A 13,264-nucleotide genomic window follows, 5' to 3' on the forward strand; every position below is an offset into this window, starting at 1 on the left:
AGAAAGACAGAAAGACAGAAAGAAAACACAACAGAAAGATAGAGATAGGACAGAAAGGGGGAGGCCAAGAAGCAAATGAGAGGGACAAAGAGAAGTGTGTGTGTGTGTGTGTCTGTGTGTGTGTATGCATGTGTGTAGAGGGACAGAGCAAGAGAAAAAGGGTAGGAAATATCAGCAAAAAGTTTAGAAGAAGGAAGAAAAGTAGAGGGGAAAATACTAAAATAAAGAGCAGGGTTCTGTGAATGAAAGTGATAAGACTGGTGTACATGTGGGACTTGATCTCTGAAGGTAACTCTAAAAAGAAGTCTTGTAATTGGCTTGCCAAGTCTGTTTCACTGAGTGTGAATTGCTTGTCCTTGGAGATGACCTTGTTCCACAACACTGTGTCTACTAGCTCCAGGTAGCTGCATGAGCCTATTTATTCACTGATTGACTGAATGAATGACCATAGTTATAAATTTATAACTCAAAATTGGACATGACCAGACTCTTCACACAGCAGGAGGTCTCCATTCCTGGATATATCTGCAGTTCTGTCACTTGTTCTTGTTGCTTTGTTTTTCTTCATTTATAATTTACTTCTCCCATGACATCACCCAGAAAATTACTTGGAGACTATGATAATGAAATACTTTTGAATGATAGGTTTCAATCAGCTTCCAGGGCTTTAGGAAGTATTTCTCACGGGTTTTGAGATCTCGTACCGAAAAACAATTTAAAAGAAGAGTAGTCTAATTTCATTTCATTTTCCTAGCACAGAAACAAACATTATCATTATTAAATATGCATCTTCCATCTTCTATAAACAGAATTATCAGTCAACTGACATATCAATGCATTAATGTATAAACAAATACAAAGAATGATCTCTGTAATCACTCTTTCTTATTCACCAGGGAGAGACAATAAAAACACAAATATGCCCTGGCTGGTGTGGCTCAGCAGATTGAGCACTGGCTTGTGAACCAAAGGGTCACTGGTTTGACTCCCACCCAGGGCACATGCCTGGGTTGCAGGCTAGGTCCCCAGCAGGGGGCACGCAAGAGGCAACCACACACTGTTTCTCTCCTTCTTTCTCCCTCCCTTCCCCTCTCTAAAAGTAAATAAATAAAATTTAAAAAGACCCCACAAATACTTATTTTTAATACTTTGTTTCTTGAGTAAAGTTGCCTAAGGCTGTTTACTAAATACAACCATACAAGGTTTGTCTGGAAAAAGTCCAGCCATTTTTTATATAATGAGAATGGTTTGCATAAAATTGATGTAACCGGGAAGCCAAGGAGAGTAAACAGGAATGCACATGTATGAACAATGATGACTTCACTGTACTAGTCAATGAAGGGGTCAGTAGATGCCATCGAGTGAGCATTCATTCTGTGTGGCTATTGCATTAAAAATGACTGAGCAAGTAGAGGAATGAATCTATACCAAATTTTGCTTAAGCTTGAACATTTCTCCATGGAAAGTATTCAGATGATTCAGAAGGCCACAGTTATGGGCAACTGATGACTGGCAGCTTCATCATAACCACATGCCTGTTCATGAATCACATCTCATGCTGAGTTTTTTGGTGAAACATCAAATCACCCAGGTGACTCAGCCCTGCTACAGCCCAGATTCGGTGCCCTGTGACTTCTGGCTTTTCTCCAAACTAAAATCACTTTGAAAGAGAGAGATTTCGGACTATTGGTGAGATTCAGGAAATATGGCGGGGCATCTGATGGTGACTGGGAGAACTGTGTGAGGTCCAAAAGTCCCCTACTTTGAAGGGGACTGAGGTGTTATTGTCCTATGTACAATGTCTCTTGTATTTTCTTCAATAAATGTCTCTAATTTTCATAGCATGTGGATGGATACTTTCTGGACAGACCTCGTTTGCCATTTAAGCTGTGCTATAGGAACTGAAAAATCTATCTCACATATATTTTTAAAATTAATTTTGGAAGATATGCTTCCTTCAGACCCCCTTGGGGCCTATATAAAAGGGGGTGAATATGATTGGTGACACTTTATCATTTCTCTCTATCACATGCATTCTCTGGGTCTGTATGTTGATTATGGATTTGAGAATGGAAAACCAGAGTAAAGAGTCATCTGTGTGAAAGAAATTTCTGAAAATGCAGCATGAGTACACACCAATATTGACTTTATCTTCCACCACACATATCTGCTTCTGTGGTGGCTCCCTGATGCTATTGACACTAAGTGGATAGAGCTGCAGAGTTGAGGTGCGAGAGGGCAGGGAGGGAAGATGAGATGCTCTCTGCATAAAAAAAGCTCAGATGTGTCATTTTATTTAAAGGCCCTGGTTGCAACTGCAATGGTCATAAATGCAGTTTCTAATTTAATTTTAATTAGAAATTAACCTTAAGAATGAAACAAAGTGATGTAAATAAGCTCAGCTATGTCTAACAGATACACCACATATTCTCTTCTTGTTCCTTTGTTCAAAGCTCCATATTGTTCTTTAGAATACCTTTCTTTTTCTTTTCTAGACAAGGTCTCAATCATACACAGATGCCAGGTGGGTGCAGACCAGGTAATTTGCCCCCTCATTCCTCTGTCATGCTCAGAGATGGCACCAGCTGTGCCTTCTTAAATTCCGAAGTGATGTTTAATTGATGTTTCTGGTGTTGTGGAAAATGAACAGAGGTTCATGAACAGAGGTGGTATTTTCATCATCACGCAGAAATCTTGGGTTTAGAAAACACTTCTAACCTAACACAAATATTCTTAATCCAGATAAAAGACTATTATTTGCTAAAATCCAACATATTTCTTATGGCTTTGTTTGTATACACCAGAATAAGATGAAAATCACTAAGCTATTAGAATTTAACCTCATACCATTTCTTGGCATGGCACTGACCAGTATATAGTTTCCATTTTCTGTCACATTTGCTGCCACTTTCCTGACACATCTGGCCTTGGATTCTTCCTCAATATTCTCTCCTCCACAGAGAGAGCACAGACCTCATGTCCAGAGGCTTAGTGTGTGGTCCATGCTTGGTACTCCTTAAGAATGGAGACACTCATTTGTGCTAAGATTAAAATACCCGATGTCTGGGCTCTATTTGTTATTCATGGCCCCTGTTTCTGAGATATGTATAAGGAAGTAAATTTTATGATCAAAGACTCACAAAGGACATTTAATAAAATGTCCAGGAATAGAGAATACATGTTGGGGAGTAACTAACCATAGTGAAAAGAAGAGATGAACAAAAGTTTGAAACCACAGGGACAAGGGCAACCTAGTCAGTGGGTAGGAATGTTATTTGTAAAATCCTAAGGGGAAGATTTCACTGATGTAAAGAATATCTCACTTGATCCAAATAAAAAGACTCACATGACAGTTTTAGTCAATATTAGGCAGTAACAGGTGAATTGCCAAAACAGTTGTGGCACATAAACTCTGGGATTTTTCCTTTCCTGGATGTGACTGAATGAGAAACATCCCATGCAATGTGAAATACTAGTGTTCTCAGTCAGCTATTTTCATTTCATCTGATTAAAAAAACTCATCATGAAGTAAACAGTGAACTGAAGCTTTGGAAAAGGAGAAAGAGAAAGAAAAATGTCAAAAGTGTAAGTTCTGAGGGCGCTTCCTAATTATTATATACAAGAGAAACATGAGTAATAGTTAACAAAGGCTACTCTCTGTGGCCTTTGTTAAATTTAAAATAATATATGGACTAATGTGAAATATAATTTTATTTATCTGACTTTTTTCACATATAAGCTTTCATAAAAACATGTTCAGGCCTTCAAAAGTACTTTTCAGTTTCAAAAACAAATCCAAACTTATTGGCCTTTTTGTTTAAAATGATGGAAATTTATCTGGGTGAGCAAATGGTCCTATCAAACCACAATTCTTAAATCTCCTCTAATATATCTTATGTCTTCTATGAAGGCAGAACTTGCCAGCAATAGAGATGCTACTACAAAGAAATTATATTTAAATAATATTAAAATGTAATTTTGAGCCCTGGCTGGTGTAGCTCAATGGATTGAGCACAGGCCTGTGAAGCAAAGGGTCGCCGGTTTGATTCCCAATCATGGCACATACCTGGGTTGCAGGCCAGGTCCCCAGTAGGGGACACATGAGAGGCAAACACACATTGATGTTTCTCTTCCACTCTTTCTCCTTCCTGTCCCCTCTCTCTAAAAATAAGTAAATAAAATATTTTTTAAAAATGTAGTTTTGGGTGGTTGAAGTGACCAATTTCCTTCTTTGGCCTGGACAAACTTTGGAGATATATCTTATTTGAGATCTCAGCAATTGTGACATTAAATAAAAGCCAAGAAAGTAAATGGTACTAGGCTTTGTCAATGTGCCTCTCTGGTCACACATTCTATGTGGTAAACTTACATGAAGATTTTTTTCAAAGTTGCTACTCTACCAGCCTCCACAGGGCAGGACTTGAGGTGGATGAACCTCTCAGAAATCTTTTGCTGTCATTCAATAGTATGCTGATGATTTCATTGAAAAAGCAAGAAAAGAGATGTTAGGCTTATGTTACTTGCGCCACATTGGAATTAGATGCCATCAATATTTTTATTTTATGGACAGTGTGACTCAGTTTAAAAGCAAACCATGCAGTACCAACATGTGGGCATTCACTGGTAGCTTTGTAGTGTTGACCAGGTGGAGACCAGCTCTACATTGACCTTTTGTGCATAGATTCATTTCTCACTTCAGGAATGTAAGGGTGAGAGGAAACCTTAGATTCAGTTCTCACCACAGCTGGTAAATAGCATGGCTGGCATTGGACTGCAGCACCAGAAACCATTCTGCTGTGTTCTCCATGCAGGAAGGTCTACCACTGGTGAAGATGAAAAGCATTGCATCTTCCAAGTGCAGCACTTTGTAACAGGTAGTTCATTGGAAGTCCAGTGATCCCCATCCATTTTCAGTGATACCCAACCATTACTAGGACATTGGTTTTGTTATACTGTTCCCAAATGTTATTTTGTTCAAAACCCCAAGTTTAACAGAAGAGTAGTCATTGGCCCACACAATGGATGTAGATAAACTTTTTTTTTTCATTTGGAAAATTGATTTTCTCTGATGCCTGTGTAGCAGCTGTTTCAACTTGTCCTTGAAGACGCTGGTTGTGAGTGTGAAGAGGATTGGGTTCAAGGCGCTGTTCACTGGCAGGAAAAAAATGACTACCCAGGAAGTGATTGTGTCTGGGAAAAGAAACAAAGTGTGAAAAACAGACATGTTTCATAATATTTTCATAACATTTTATAGTGCATGCTATTTTTGAGCGGGCTGCCTCATTCACTTATGTTTTCTCTCACTGTACTGAAGATCTCTTTGCTGGAAGAGTGTAGGAACCATAAATGTGAGGTTCTATCATTTAACTTTTCTGAATTTTAATAACTACTTTGTAGGCTGTTGTGAAGCTAAATGAGAAGAAGAAATATGTAAAAACACTTCATAAATTATAAGTGGATGTATAATGTGTTTTTCTCACCTTTCTTTATAGAAAAACAAGAACATGAAGAAATAAATGCTTAATCAGTAGAACAGCATTCAGGAAACTTCTGGTCCAGGGTCAGATGGATTTTGGTCTTTTGGTCTTAAGTACTGGAGAGCTTATTGCCTTCATGTTTTAGCTGTCCTATTCAGAAGAGATTCTGACAATTTGGAGAACAAAAGCCAGCATATTTCCAAATTTAATGCATTCCTTCTGTGTGAAGATTTACAAATTCTAGTAGAATATACTAGGAAAAGATGCCACAAAGGGTTCTTTTTGAGGAGAAACTTTGGATTAGCTGAGCATCTTTAGTTGAAAAAACATTTATTTGCCCTGGCTGGTTAGCTTAGTTGGTTAGGGCATCATTCTGGTACCCCAAGTTTTGGGGTTCGATCCTCAGTCAGGGCACATACAAGAAACAGCCAGTGAGTGTGTAAATAAGTGGAACAACAAATTGATGTTCCTCCTCACTTCCCTCTCTCTCTTCCTCTCTCTTCTCTCAAGTCAATGAATAAAAAATTTTTTAAGAAAAAGCATTTATGTAATAATACTGTGTTAAAAATACTGTAGAAAGATAATAATGCATAGTCTGTACTCATGAATACATTAAAAACTAATGCTGACATGAGACAGTTCATATGAGGCCAATAAGTGAACTACAAACAAAACTGAATATTTCGTCAGTGGAGTTGGATGGGAATGGGTTGGGAGAGGTATGGAATGGTACCATAGAAGAAGGAGTGCTTGGCTTAAACCTTGGGGGATCAAAAGGGTGTTTCATAGGCTAGAAGCTTACAGGTTGAAAGTATAATCTAGATGGATGGAACAGCTTCAGCAAAGGCAAGACTTAAAAGAAGTTCAGAAAAAAATAGTCCAATAATTCTAGTGGGCCCAGATCACAGAATATATGAAGGTGGAGCAGAATTAAAACACATTTTTAATTGAATTTTTTGGGTGACATTTGTTAATAAAATTATATAGGTCTTAGGTGTTCAATTGTATAATACATTATCTGTATATTGCATTGTGTGTTTACCACGCCAAGTCAAGCTTTTGGTCTTACTGCTACATCCAGCATTGGGACTTTATTCCATGAGCAACAGAAGCCAAAAGACACTTCAGTACCGTTGAATTGGAAATGTCAGGACATAGGAATTGAAATATTTGGGAAGTTGTGGTATACTGGAGACTGTTCACCAACATCCCCCATCTGTCACCAGTAGTTAACTCTGCTTTCTGCATAACAACTGACTTTCCCTGAGTGATCTCACATATTCTTACGGCTTTGCTCTTGCCACCAGCAAAGCTACCAATTCCTCTTCCCTTATCTTCACGTCTACATCTCCCCTGGCCAGAGGGGCATCTATGCCTTGCTGTTAGATTAACTCAATTAATAGGTTGAGGGGATTCTGTGGATCGCAGGCAAGGTCACCTCAAAACTCTGTGCACAAACCAGAGGGACTTAGGTGTTACTTGTACAGTTATCACTGTTTTATGAGGGCTTCCCATGCTTTCTTCCCTGGATAAATTTCCCTGGTAGACTGCAGAAGGCTGAAACAATTAATTGAATATGATCTCAAAACTGTTTCAGTGAGTCCGTCTAAAGCCCTGGGTGGCCTCTAGATGGATAAGACTTCTAGGTCTCAGAAAAGGATTCAAGTACAATCCTAACTAATGACAGGTTATTTTTTCTGATTCAAGTAGGAGAGTGAACAGGAACCCTGGCCTCTTGGATAAGGCACCTTCCATGGAGCACCTAATGCTCTGAAGAGCCTAGTATGAGGACCATTTGGCCAGGACTATGACACAGACCCATGGTTCTTAGTAAGGTACATGTACCTAGGAATAACAGGAGCCTTTTCCAAAACACCCCTGTAGAGTCCTTAGCTTCCATGGATTAAATTCAGAGGCCTGAGGTAGAACCTGGGCATAAATATTTTGATTTTTCATGTGTACTCTTGGTTAAGAACATTTATCTCGCTTAGGTAGAGGCAAGACAGTAAGACTTTTTCTCTTACTCTTGTTTTTTTTTATTATTCTTGTTTAGATCACACCTCTGCCCAGTTGCTGTGTTAGAATACTGAGTATAAAACACTGAGGAAACTAATTACTGTTTATATTGAAGTTGTAGGCATTTTGGGGGAATTGTAAGGCACTGTGTTCTGACCTCTTCAAACAAAGGGCATAGACACATTTTCATATGTCTATGGGATTAAAAAACTGTGGTTCATTTACGCAATGGAATACTATGCAGCAGAAAGAAAGAAGGAGGTCCTACCCTTTGCAACAGCATGGATGGAACTGGAGAGCATTATGCTAAGTGAAATAAGCCAGGCGGTGAAAGACAAATGCCATATGATCTCACTTATAAGAAGAATCTAACGAACAAAATAAACTAATGAGCCAAATAGAACCAGAGGCATGGAAACAGGGAACAGACTGACAGAAGCCAGAGGGGAGGGGGAGGGAGATAATTGTCAAAAGAAGGGGAACATGTCAAAGAACATGTATGAATGACCCATGGACATGGACAATGGTGTGGGGATGGATGGTGGGAGCAAGGGGTTGGCTGGGCGGAGGAGGGCAAAGGAGGAAACATTGGCATAACTGTAATAGAATACGAATACAAAAAGAGAAGGCACTGTGTACTTGGGAATAAGAGAAGGGACAGACCTGGTATTTCCACTTGGAAGAGGGAAAGAATTTTAATTACAAACACAGGAATCCAGCAGATGGCATCAGAGAACACGATAAAAAAGAAACGGTTTGCAACAGCCACCTCTCTTCTAACGCGATGCCTCACTTTTGTAGTCTGCAAGGCTGTTTTTTTAATGGAACAGAACATAATACCATAGGAAAAGACAATGATGAGGAAAGCCAGCAAGTTCACACCTGTTGGAAAAAGCACAGGTTTTAACATCTCATGAGCACACATCAGCAGTGAAAATACTATGTTACTGAGATGTCTAACATGGTGCCTCTTACCCTGAACCTCCAAGGAGGTTTTGTATTTTGTATCAGCTCAGTGCTACCCAGCCAAATCCTGAGTTCAAGGGAATAAGCGTGAATAAACTGAAGGAATAAGGTTTGCCAGAGCAGAAAGAACTCTAGACTTCTGAAATTTGTATTTGGGTATCATGAGGTAAATTTTAGTTTTTTAAAGCATGAAAAAGAACTACTTTTGTTTTTATCTCTCTGTGAATTCAAAGCCTGAAGGGATTATGGTAATCATATGTACATCTTAAAAAATAAGTATGACCTCATTCCTTTATATTATAAAAATAAATAAGATAACCTTGGAATATCAAGATGATAATAGCTTCAACTTCAGGAACACTATTCTTCATTTTTTGGAATTAAATATCAATAATACACAAAACAAAAATATATTTTCTTTACTTTTTTAGATTGCTTATAGTCATTTAAACTAAAATTCAAAATCTTGTAGAATTGTTTTAGGAAAAAAGAAGCAAGAAAAAATTTAAAATTTAACTGTATGAATTACTCTCTTATAGTTAAATATAGTCAGAAGGTTCTCACTTAACATCATCCTGTAACACTGACTTTTTACTCGCTTTGCCATATTCTTGCTATAACAAAAATCCCAAGAGTGACCATATTATACCTTATGATGAAGTAAAGTGTTCATATAATACCAAAGTTGTTAAAAATGTTCATTTGACTTAGACTGTATGTAAGACTGCTGAAGTCTAGGGGAAAATATTACAAATTTGAGGTATTCTGTTGTTTTTACTCAAAACTTTTCATTTTTTAATGGAATCTCAATATAAAGCCATACATGATTTTGTTAAAGATTGATTTATATTAGGTTTCTTGTCAAAAAGTTGAGAATAAAATAAAATGACTGTTAAGATGATCCTCTGGTACAAATTCTGAAAACACACTTACAGAAAGGATCAAAGTATATCTTCTGAAGGCACCATAAGAATGTGAGATATTAACAGCAGGGGGTCTGGGTGATGGGTATAGAGAAATTGTGCTATCCTTGCAACTGTTTTCTAAACTCGATTTATTCTAAAATGTAAAAAAATTAAAAAATTGTTATTCTTTAAGCAGAGAGTTGGACTCCTCAGAGAGAGAAAAGGAGAGAGGGAGAGGACTTCTCTGAAAGAAAGGAGAAAGAGAGCGAATCTTTTTATCTATCCAGAATAGATAAAAGAAAAAAATCAGAGCTGAAAAAAACCCTTTTAGCTGACTCCCACCCCTTAGCTTCTTCTCACACCGTAACTTCTTTCACCCTTCATCTGGGCCTACTCCCTGGCTTTGGGCCTCTAAGTCCTCTGCCTTTTCCTGAATGCAACCTCTGCTTCACTTAGCTAATGCCTCCTTCTCCTGAGGGCCTCAGTTTGGATTCATTTCACTGGGAAGCCTCCTAGAACATGTTGTTCAGGAGTAGACGTAAGGACGTGTCTTCCTCATGAACTTGTCAGCCTGCGACTTAAGGATATGTTTACTTCTCCTCATCCTGCTTTCTGACTGCAGGTCTATGAAGAAAATCTGCTGTATCTCCAGTACCTGCAACAGTGCTTGGCCTATGATAAGTGCTTCATAAATTCATGTTGAATTAATGAATGTAATGTAATGCAATATAAAGTAACATAACATAGTCTGGTGGTGCTCATGAGGAAAGCTCTCTATAAGTGCACCTGTGCTAGGAACAGCTTACAATATCCTAGGAAGGACATATTAATAAAAAATAGCTATAAAATAGGATAGTATATGAAAAGTATTATTACAATTTGGCATATGGGGTTTTTATTTTTCAGAAGAAGAAGAGAAGGAATGGTGAAAAAGAGCTGGAGACAATGGCTAGGGCCATTTTGTGACGGACTTTCAGTGACTAATTTAAACTTGACCTTGGTAGTTCCAAGGTGTCATGAAGGTCTCTGAGCAGAGGAAAGCATAGTTCCTTCAGTCCTCAGGGAGTTTATAGCAGTGGTAGGTACAACATGAATAGGAGAGAGGGGCCCAGAGGACAAAAGACCAGTCAGGGCTAATGTAACTCAGGGTTTAGTTAGTAAGGTTTTTAAAGAAAGGTGTGAGCAGTGGGTTGAGAGTCCAGAAGAAGTAGAAAGGGGAGGCATATTTGGGTAAAAAATATTTGTGAAAAAGAACAATAGGACTTATTTACCAGTTAGATGGGAGAAAAAGATAAGAAGAGGGAATTGAATGATAATACTTTCAGAAAGAGAGGATAGGGAATGCCCTTAATTTTAAACAAGTGAGATACCTATTAGATGATGAAAAGCGTTTTTAATCTTAAAGGGCTAAGTTTCTCCTTCATTTGTAACAAGGGGATGTGGTCTTATTTTCTTAAAAAATAGCGGGGATTGAAGAGTTTTATGGTGTTCTTACATTGTTAACTTTGGAGCAGCATTTACCAAAGACAACAAACCTTCCTGGAATTTCCACTCAGATAATCTCCTGTAAGTGAGTCTTCAGAATTTTATATTATTATTTATTTAATCATATCTAGACTGTAAAAAAATAAATTCAAGTAACTTGGTAGTGTGAGAGGACAACTAAGTGATCTAGAATTCCTCTAGCTTATGGTCACTATGTATGAATATGAAATCAAAGGTCTGACATATAGCAAATCATGAAATATTGACAGTATGCTTTTTTATGCTAAATCTCTATAATGAAAAGTTTAATAAAAATTCTGTAAATACACAGCAAAGACTTTTTAAAAAAAGGGATACAAACTTATCTATATTTGTTTACTTTCTGAGATGAATAAAAATGCCTTTGCTAAAATTTATGATATTTCTATCAAAATTACATTTGTCCAGCAAATAAAAAATATAATTTACCTAGGAAAATTCCAAGAGAATATCCTTCACTTCCAATATCTTCTCTTTGGTCATAATAAAGTGGAAAACATACTCCATTTTTTCCATAAAAGTTTCCAAAATAATCCTTGTTTGAAAATGGAATCACAGCTATTACAAATCCCACAATCCAGATGCCAATGAGGATGACAGAGGTCTGTCGTTTTCCAGGACGAATGTTACTGAAGGGAAAGACAATGACCAGGAACTTCTCCAAAGTCAAGTAGGTCAGAAGCAGGACAGAGACTTCAGTGGACAGCATGGCCAGGACCCCCATGAGGCGGCACGGGAAACTCTCCATCCATAGCAATGCATACTTCTGGTACTGCCCACGATATTTTATATCAAAAAAGCCAATGAAGAACAAGTAAACACCCATAAGACAGTCTGCACCTGTTAAGGAATGGATATAGGGTATATTAGTTGTTCCCAGCATTTGTTCTTGTTTTCTGATTAGGCCTACTTTCTTATCCTATATCAAGTGAACTAATATAAACACAGTACTACAGTGGTACTTAGAAGCCATGGGACTTGAAGAATGAACTATTTCTAAGTACTACACTGCATCTTAGTTTTATAATTTAAGAAAAAAGGTTTGGGGGGTAATTAGAGGCAGCTTGATTTTAAACAGTAAACACGTATTATTTACATATTTAATGAAAAGAATAATTTTCTGGGTTTGAGTAGCATGGGTGTTACTGTAATTGAAGGTTAAACAAAATTTAGTTTTATAACTCACAACCTGTACTTCAGAATCCATCCCTTGACTCTTTGGCTCCCTGTTACCCCATTTCCAAGACATCCCCAGGGGTGGGTACTAGATTCCTGAAAGCTCATACAACTTACAACAGAGCAATCATAGATAATAGCACCATCATACTTTTTTAAAAAGTTGCTTGACATATAATTTATATTAAATGCCATTTGTTGGAGGCCAGCATATATCTAGTTTATAGCTCACAGAATATATCCTAGATCTGTGTAGATAGAAAACATACTTACAACAAAGGAATTTGATGGACATAGCATGAGTCATGTTTTCAGCTTTAATGAAAGATCTCATGCCAATGACAAAAAGATTTCCAAAGCAGGTTATGAAAGCTATAACCCAGACACATATTCTGAGGATATTGTTAGCCAAGAGGTCCTCAAATGAAGAAATGCCGTCAGTCAAGGGCATACATATTCGGACATGGGGAGCATAGGAGCAGTATCGAAAGTTTTTGAAATAACTAAAGTCAAAAGGAAAAACAGAGTCACTTTACAGCAATGACACAGAAACCACAGCTGCAGTCCCATCAGGGCTGCAGCTCTCTGAGGCATGCAACTCCACTAGGTCTGCTTGTTTTTGTATAACAAACATTGTGTAACTTAAGAGTTCTTCATGAAATATGTTACTCTAGGCAGGGTGCTTCTTTTAAAAATAAACCTGAAGAACATAGAAATGTGTGGCTTGTCTAAAGTGAGTCAGGGGAGGACAGGAGAATGCGAAGTCCCCGCCATGTGGAATTGTTCTCTAAGGTGCTGTAAAAAGTACATTGTCTTTGTTAAGTTGATCTTGAGCAAACATTCAGGAGCTTGAATTTGGGATGCAAAGGACCTATGGTGGCTCAGTGAAAACATTCCTGTCTCGTACATAGTTCTAAGTATACTTACTTAAGCTTGCCTCATTATCCCTGGCAGGAAAAAAGCATTTTGAGACTAGAATAAGTCAGTCTCACTGAAGCTAGGAGGAAAAGCAGCTGCCTGAAACACAATTTCTTCCTAGAGACCAGAAAAAACTTTATTTCTATTTATGACCCAGGCGTATGGAATAGTCAAGCATTTGAACTGGGAAGGTTGTCTGGCTTATTGCCATTTCTCAGACCTTATGTTTAGAATTTTCTCCCATAAGATTCTTTCTGTTTTTGTACTTTTACCACCTCTTTT

The 13,264-nt window shown here is 37.8% G+C and overlaps 1 protein-coding gene across 1 annotated transcript in view; it reads right to left on the bottom strand.

The window, feature by feature from the left end:
• Positions 1 to 4,930: 4,930 nt before the first annotated feature.
• The window catches only part of RXFP2 (relaxin family peptide receptor 2), a 46,849-nt gene continuing 38,515 nt past the window's right edge, over positions 4,931 to 13,264 (bottom strand). The window contains exons 14-17 of the mRNA XM_037037066.1: positions 12,338 to 12,567; positions 11,318 to 11,728; positions 8,157 to 8,375; positions 4,931 to 5,190 (exon numbers count right to left, since the gene is read on the bottom strand). Coding sequence (XP_036892961.1) covers positions 4,931 to 5,190; positions 8,157 to 8,375; positions 11,318 to 11,728; positions 12,338 to 12,567 — 1,120 coding nt within the window. The remainder of the gene's footprint in view (positions 5,191 to 8,156; positions 8,376 to 11,317; positions 11,729 to 12,337; positions 12,568 to 13,264) is intronic.

The sequence above is a fragment of the Sturnira hondurensis genome, unplaced genomic scaffold (assembly GCF_014824575.4).
Source record: "Sturnira hondurensis isolate 20B ecotype Veracruz unplaced genomic scaffold, ASM1482457v3 Scaffold0022910, whole genome shotgun sequence".
Lineage (NCBI taxonomy): Eukaryota > Metazoa > Chordata > Mammalia > Chiroptera > Phyllostomidae > Sturnira > Sturnira hondurensis.